Source organism: Convolutriloba macropyga, chromosome 1 (assembly GCF_964194025.1).
Source record: "Convolutriloba macropyga chromosome 1, txConMacr16.3, whole genome shotgun sequence".
Classification (NCBI taxonomy): Eukaryota; Metazoa; Xenacoelomorpha; order Acoela; family Convolutidae; genus Convolutriloba; species Convolutriloba macropyga.
Genome location: NC_134468.1, coordinates 60,925,807 through 60,934,014, shown reverse-complemented (window position 1 = coordinate 60,934,014; position 8,208 = coordinate 60,925,807). Strand labels below are relative to the sequence as shown.

The 8,208-nt window shown below is 36.6% G+C and overlaps 1 protein-coding gene across 1 annotated transcript; it reads left to right on the top strand.

Annotated features, from left to right (window-relative positions):
- The first annotated feature begins 2,302 nt into the window (after window positions 1–2,302).
- Window positions 2,303–5,657, top strand: LOC142341231 (uncharacterized). Its single transcript, XM_075392154.1, has 2 exons — window positions 2,303–4,695; window positions 5,269–5,657. The coding sequence occupies exons 1-2, from the start codon at window positions 2,341–2,343 to the stop codon at window positions 5,362–5,364; spliced, it is 2,451 nt and encodes an 816-aa protein (XP_075248269.1). The 5' UTR covers window positions 2,303–2,340; the 3' UTR covers window positions 5,365–5,657.
- Window positions 5,658–8,208: the final 2,551 nt, after the last annotated feature.

Below are 8,208 nucleotides of genomic sequence, written 5' to 3'. Positions count from 1 at the left end.
CCCAAATTGAGTTAAACATTGAATAAAAGTTGCTTAAGTTGTCTCTAAATTTGGGATTCAGATACTTGGGTGGCAGTACCATAACTCGACCTCCGGATTTAATCTTTTCTATCATTTCTGTAGCAATTGAAATGTTCTAGTTTCTGTCTAACCTTGGTTCGTGTCGGACATCCTTTACACGAACAGCCTAAACATTACGATGCAGAGGTATACCCAAATCGTCACGGGCAGATATGCCCGATGCGTGTATCTCGTATTCGTTTTTACTATGTTGATACATTGAATGTGGAACAATATTGCGGAAAATAGCTACTTTAGCAGAAACCGGCAAAATGGAAGGGAATATCGTATCCCGTGTTCGCAAAAGTGTCCTAATTTTAGCCGCGAAATACAAGTACAAACTTCATAACCTTTTTTTCGCACGGCTTGTATCACGCATCTGCTCCATTTATGTGTCGATTTTTCTTACGCAATGTAGCTCGATTTCGCATATAATCCGCAATTAAGCCTAACTTAATTACTACTTATATAATTAAACCTAACTTATTACTATTAGTAGTACTTTATTACTATTGGTAGTACTTTATTACTACTTATAGTACTTTTTTACTACTTATTAGTACTATTTATTACTACTTATTAAACTCGGCTGGTCCCACATTGATATACAAAGCATTTGATGTGCGAGGGATTTTTCTGAAAAAAATCAGTTTTTGTGGTTGCATGTATTTAAGCACTTTAAAGCTTAGAAAGCTTTTATTCAATCTTTATCAAAATGCTTATTGCATGCTCATAATGCGCGCGAATAATAGATACCTAATTGAGCGGAAACGGGCTACAAGATTTGTTACTTACTTTTCGCACCGAATGTTCTTTTATTTCGCAAAATTGGCGGAACCCCTTTTGCGAAAAGTAAGATACAAAAGATGTCTCCTAATTTCGTTCATTGTACGTATCTAAATTTCGAGCCAATTTTACTAAGGCGGAAATTTCAGGGTATACCTCTGCATCGTAATGAATACTCAATCAAATTTTTTAGTCTGTTGTTAAAACCAGTCTTCGGTATTCACCTTTATAATTATACTACAAATGCACTAAAGGTGACTGAGTTGCTTGCCCGGTTTTTGATTTATTGGATTACAGAATGAACTGATAATGCCTGCTTCTCCAAATTCCATGTGTCTGTCTGAATTTAATCTGGGTCAACGACGTTTCTTTGACTTTATTATTTTTTTTTTACAAAAGGCTTTCAGTGTTTAATTTTTCTACTTATTTGTCATTAATTATTTCAAGATGCGTGTGAAATTTTTAGGTTGGACTCCGTAATCTAATTTTTTTTGCATGATTCTGGAGTAAAGCATTGGGGATTTGGAACAGAAGATTTTAGTTAATTTGTTTCGTTAGGTGTGAAAATTGGTTGTTATTTTCTGGGTTGTTCCAAATTGTTGAATTGGCTCTCACGTGTTTGTAGGGAATCTTTTATTCTAAGTTTTTGCAACTGGTCAATTTCTTTATTTTTACTGTAATGTAGACCCGGAATCCGAGGCCTGTGAAGAATTCAGTAGTGCAGGCCAACTTTGAATCCCTCTGAAGTCTTTGAACTCTAAGGATAACTGAATCTGAGGCTTTTGTCGAAACACGATTTCGTTAGTGGATGTTGGGATGGTGATGCATGAAGGTGGAATTTTTCTAATAAAAAAGTTTTTGTGGCATCCCGAATGAAAAAATGAAATTTTCTCTCTTTTTATGTGTGTGGATAAGTTTGATTTAGCGAAAGAAGAATACAAATTTGAAAAATAGAAGAATAATACAAAAGAAGAAAAAACGAGGAATGTTGTTCTTTGGGGAAATAGAAGAATAAGGCCCCTTTCATTCAAATAGATTCTTCGATGTAAACTTAAGATTGTAGAAATCGATAATCAGTCTTAGATCCTGCGGAGAACATTAATTTTCAAATCTTAAGATTCAGCTCAGCCTGGCATCTGGGAAAGGTTGGTAATAAATGATAGATCATCAGATTGCCAGTTTATTTTCAAGCGTACTTGATTTGTATGTAATTGAGTTTGTACTTTCTTGTCTTATCTTATTAATATTTATAACGAACAGATCATTTGTTGCACTCACACTTATTTTTCAATTTTATATTTGAAAATCCGGTCTTCTTTAATATGAATCTCAAATAGTACAATTTTCAACTATAATAGTTTCGTAGCTGATCAATGTTTTTTTTCAATGGAACCTTGAATTCGATCAGCCATGATATTCTGGCAATTGAATTAGACAGCACGCCGTAATAGATGTTTGGAAAATTGAATGCGATTTTTCAGACTGTTTATATAAATGGATTTTGCACGAGAGTCGTTAAACTATTCGAGGCCTGTGTCAAGACATGTGCCAGACAACAATGAAAGCTCATATGATGCAACTTATAAAGTAAGACGAAAGCGTAAAGATGGATTCTCAGGCGAGTATAGAAAATCTTACCCGATGAGACGGAGGACTCTCGATTCTTCATCATCCTCACAGGTGGTTGATGACGATAACGATAGCACTGACCACGAACAGCCAAAAAGAGCCAAAGTGGCATTCAGTTTACAATCAGGCAATGACACAACTCTTTCGAGCATCGACGAAGATCGCAGGCAGGAATCAGAAAACAGATCAGCAGAACAGAAAAGTGAGAGTGACGAAGATCCCAATGCTGGAAATAGACTGTGGAGGTTGGAGTTGAGCAGAGCGGACATGGAGAAATTTAGTGACATTGAATCCAAATTATTCAGAAGACTTCTGAAAAAGATTTTGAAGAATAACGGATCTGCTTTTGCGCCTGTATCTTCTGAACAGCCACCGGCAGAAACTGCTGTTCCAATTGCTACCAACAAAGAAGAACCTCTTCAAAAGAGGAAACACGCCAAAAGCTCTAAATCACATGGTGCTGCAAGTCCTGCCAAGAGAGTTAAGCGCAAGCGAAAAGTTATTACAAGAAAGGACAAAAATGGAGTCATAATTGAGAAGGTTTACAAACCTTATGAAGGAGAAGAAGAGAAAGGTGATATAATAGTTAAATACGTCAACGGGCAACCTGTTGGATCGGTGAATTCCCTCGATTTAGAAGAGGCTCTTGTTCAAGAAAAAGAAAAGCTTTCTAAGAATCAAGTAGATGCAGCCGAAGTCCTGTCAAACCACGATGAATCGACTGCCTCAAAGGACCAAGATCCTGTACCACAATCTAGCAATGACAAACTTGAATTGATCTCTAAAAACTCATTGGATGATAAACCTGGGGATAAAACTGGAGATATGAAGGATATTAGTGAAAGTAGGGTTGCAGTTGCTATGGATATTATTCCCTCCTGTGAGTCAGGGAATAGAGATACGGAAAATTCGATGAGTGAAGCTCAAATATACCAATCTCCCAAACATGAAGTTGAACATCCTCCTAATCAAGTGAACATGACTTGTACTGAATCTGCAGTTGCAACGAATGACCATGAGAAACCGTTAGTTAGTACTGAAGCAGGGGTAGAAGCAAATGCAACATCGAATCCGGAGGAGATTGTGAGGCATATCAAAGCTGAGTTTGATGAATCAGAATTACCCGCAACTTCAGAGATACCAGGTGATACAAAAGTGAAAGTGAAGCGGAAACCAATGGTCAGTGCTCGAACTAAACTAATGGCAAATCGAAAGGAGAGAGGACCATTGATAGATTTTAATTATTTCCAAAGCAGTGCTGGCGGAAGCAGCTCTTGCAAATTACTTCAGTATTTGATGCATTGTCAGAAGGAGAAAGCAACTGACAGTGAAACGAATTCTCAAGATACGAATGGTTACTTGGATCCATACCACTGTCTGAATGTGATTGAATCTGTGTTGAAAAAGAAACCTTATAGGGATGAACTGAGTTCTTCAAGCGATGAAGAAAATGGCAATCATGAAGCTCAGCTGAAAATTGAACCCTCAAACGTACCGCCAAAGAACACTTTGAATCAAAGTAACGATCAATCGAATCATTCAAGCAATAAGTCTGGACCACCTGAAAAAGCTGGCGAATTGGACCCGGAGCTTACAGCTGATGCCTCAAAGGTAACCACAACAGGAAAGAAAACTGATTCGAAGAAGGCGAAAGGACGGAAAATGAAGAAAAAGAAGTCGCATTTCGACCCTGGTCTAGCCAGCGATGACGAGAAAGACAGAAGCATAGTTGACAAGCTGGTGAAGAAGTTCAAAGTTGAGAAAGACGATGATGACAAATCGGGAATTGCTTCGCGGGCTACCCTCAAGCTAACCCATCCATTGTCTGAAATGCTTAATGAGCAAGGTGAAAAAGATTTCAGTTTTGAGGTAACCTATCCTGCCGGTGCTGAGCGATCTAGCCACGTTTTGCAATTTGAACTGAGTAACAATTATTTCAGCAGTCCGGTCAGTGCTGAACTTTGCGCCAGAATAACAGAACTAGAAGTCAATTTAAACAATTGTATAGTTTGCAGTGAGCCAGCAACTAAAGAAAAAGGGGTTCTATATGGTCCCTATAACTTCAAAAGGGAGTTGCTCGAGATGCAAGAACAGTCGGGAACTAGTGATGTGTTATCAGTTTGGATTCACGAAGAGTGTGCTTTGTCATCGCCAAATGTCTGCTTAGTGGGTTCTCGGCTGCTTGGATTACAGGAGTTGGTCGAAGCTAGATTAGATCCGGTTAGGTTCTTTCTATTATTATGATTAAGTCAATGACTGTTTGTATTGACTGTGATTGACCTGTTTGTATTGTTTAATGAACATATACAAATTGATAAAAGACGTTTCACAGTTTTTAATTGGCTGGATATATGAAAGTCGGTAAATCGTTGCTGCACACTTCAATGAGGTGTACTCTTACACTAAAGTCAATGCAAGACTGAAATTACTCGATCTATTTCATGCGTTTATGATTTATGATATTAAATCTTTGTTGACGATGCAACTTTTGAATAATGAGTCATCAACTCATTAACATATGTGCTTGCGCAAACATCGGTTTATTTAACAGGATTCTTCCAAGGGCTTCGTCGATTTAGAAAAACAATGTTTTTTAACAACCAAGTTTGGGTTTTCCGAGTAGATACTCGACGTTAATATTTTCTGGGAATACGAACACCGTCCGGTAATATTAGCACCAGATTTAATTATTAACATTTTTTCTCAAGAATCTGGCAATATTAACATTGTGTCTCTACTGTCGTGCTCAATTACGCGTCGTGAGTCAATTCTGTAATGAAGACCCCTTTTTAGGAGTCCAAGACAGTGCCACCGCCAGAGGAGGAATCTGATATAAAGGAGGAGCCTTCTATTCAAAGCGGTCAACCAGAACGAATTGATATATCCTAGATGGTGTACGGAAACAGCTAAACATCATTCCACGATGTATGATGATTGCGTGTGGCGAAAGGACATGAGAAATTGAAGACTTGGCATTTTCGATCGTTAGTTACGATCTAAATGAGTACCTGACAGGTCAAGGGTCATTAACAAATCGATGATTTGCAAGCTATCATCAGCGACAAGAATCGGAGCTCCTGTTATAAAAATTCTTATCGTACACAAAACACCTGTCATAAAAGTCTACGTTTGGTATTAGAGAAATTTTATCAATCTAATTTAATATATTTTTTTAACTTTTGGATGTTGGGATGTTACTTAAGTAGCTTCTTAAGAAGTTATTTTTACTGGTGTCCGAATTATATCCATCGTATTTGAGTTTTAAACCAAAGACACTAATGATGCGTCGGCGCATCTTTTTTTATTTGTTGCACGTTAAATTTTGGTCAAGAAAAACCAGGGTACCTTCAGTTTTGAGCATTTGTGTTCAATTTGACTCTTCCGTTTTTGGGACTGCTTTTCAATGGACCTGAGGCTTGACATTTTGATTTCTATGCATTATCAGTCGTTGTTATTCAGAGTTTCCAAGTTCTCAAACAATTTACAGTAAAAATGAGGAATAAAGAATACGATCAATCGAAGTTTTTTTGAGTCAATGGTGATTGGAATTAGTGAACCGCTGAACGAAAAATTGCTCATTAATGTAGCGTAACTGCTCAAGTGTTTTTTTTATGACGAAATGAAAGGAAATTTTAAATTTTGATTCAAATAGGATAATCTAATTTTGTATGGAGGTTTTAATTCATTGCGATCAATGAGTTAAGTTGTCAACAAAAAGAACGTAGCACGGCAAATAGTGAAAAGTACTCTATTGAAAAGTACTTTATTGGCCACAATTTTATTTCGAATCAATTTTTCGAAAGCAACATCCTGGAATTGGTACATGGGGTTTGATTGCTTTACAATTGTGCCCCAATCATCCTTAAAAATGAACCTTTTGAGTCAGAAGGAACAGTTTTCGGAAATATTTGAGACGAAAGTTCAATCGTGATATTGCACTACAGGACTGGTTGTTCAATATAACAAACAAGTGAGCCAAATAAAATGTTTCGTAGATTCATCGAAATATTCGAACAGATTTTGTGTTCTCATGCACACCTGAAATTGGTTCAATCAATAACAAAAATAAAAGAAAAATGTTTGAAAATGAGTTATGTGGTCTGATTATTAAAAAAACACCGGGCTGTTGATAAATAGAAGCAAAACTTGAAATCCGAGCTTTTTAAAATTGACGAAATATTTTTTTAACCCTGTATAGAAAACTGAGAAAAGACTAATGATTTTGCAGAGAAGTTTTTTTTAATATCTGCAAAGTTCAAAAGGACGATTGAAATATAAGGCAAATTTTATCAACCGGGCGTCCTTTTTGTATACCTGCAAGGGCACTGAAGCATGCATTATAAACGGTCAATTTGCCATCAACAAATGCTTGAACACAAACTAATTTCCTTGTTTTGAGAAACGCCTATTCTACACCTGTTTAAAGAAAGGAGACAGATTCGAACAGGCTGCACCTTAAGCACTTGTTTTTGAACCACAACTGTTAAAGCTGTCAACTAACCACTGAGATAATAGTCTCATTAACAGAAATCAATTGGGTTTTCAGAAACAAAATGATTTGATGCGATAACTGAAAATATGTACCATTTTGCTGACGACTAGAGAAATTTTTACGCTTTTTAGGCTCGGTCAAAGTGTTTAATTCGTTATCTTTAGATTCTTATGGATAAAGTAAAAGTTTGGTTTTGGGGAGATCGCAAGAACCTTAGTAAGCACTGTTTTGTAATGTAAAACAACGTGTTCAACATGGTACCGCAAGATCAGATTGGTTTGAGCTAATTGATTTCACTGGAACTGTAGCCAACTATTATGATTGGTCGAGGAAGTCAAACAAAACAGACCAATATATCGATTAAAACAAGTTAACCTTAATTGAGAGAAAATGGAGTTATTTTCTCGAAAATGCTCAAAGCGCACCTTTTGAAAGGTGCCACTCTCGCTCCAACCCACAAGTGCAATTTTTGATTGCTCTCAAATGAAGCTTGTAGCAATTATATTAGTCCTGTTGGTCTTTTTAATGCGATTTTTCGCTTGACCGATTTTTCGTCTTACCCATTAGACGTTGCGTCCTCAAAAATGGGATATCGCCTCACACCCCTTAAATAAGCTAAAGCTAGCCTCACTAAGCTGTAGCTAGCTACTGAAAAAGTCAACCGCTCGCCAGTCGTTTGAGAGGAATTCGCTCCAACGTAAGTCGGTTTTGTTTAAGGTGTTATTATTGAAGACCAAAGTCAACCGACTTTGGTTATCTGTAATTATTTATCCGCGATCAGATTTTTATACTTGATTCGTCAACAATTGCCTGTAAAAGAGCATCAAGTTTTTCAAACCACTTCAATGCTATATTTTTAAAGTTTGCCCTGTTACTCTATTGATGGGAATAATAAACAGATAAATTGGGGCGTAAAAAATTGTTTTTCCAAAAGAAATCAAATGTGATACTGCTCGGAATATTCTGCCAGTAGCAGCAAAGCATTGTTACGTAGGTTTTTCAATATACTACAGCATGCAAATGTTCGCAAAAAGCAAAATGATTCAATTATACAATTTTTCGTTTGGAAGCAAACAAAAATGCCAATTGCAGTTTTAAAAGACGTGGATTAGGTTGTTAAGTTCGAAAACTAATTGCCCAAATTAGTTATTGACATGAAAGAGTTCCAATAGACAGAGAAGTAGCGGGATTCAAAAATATCTATTAGATTTTCAAAAACCTAATAAACATAAATCAGGTTG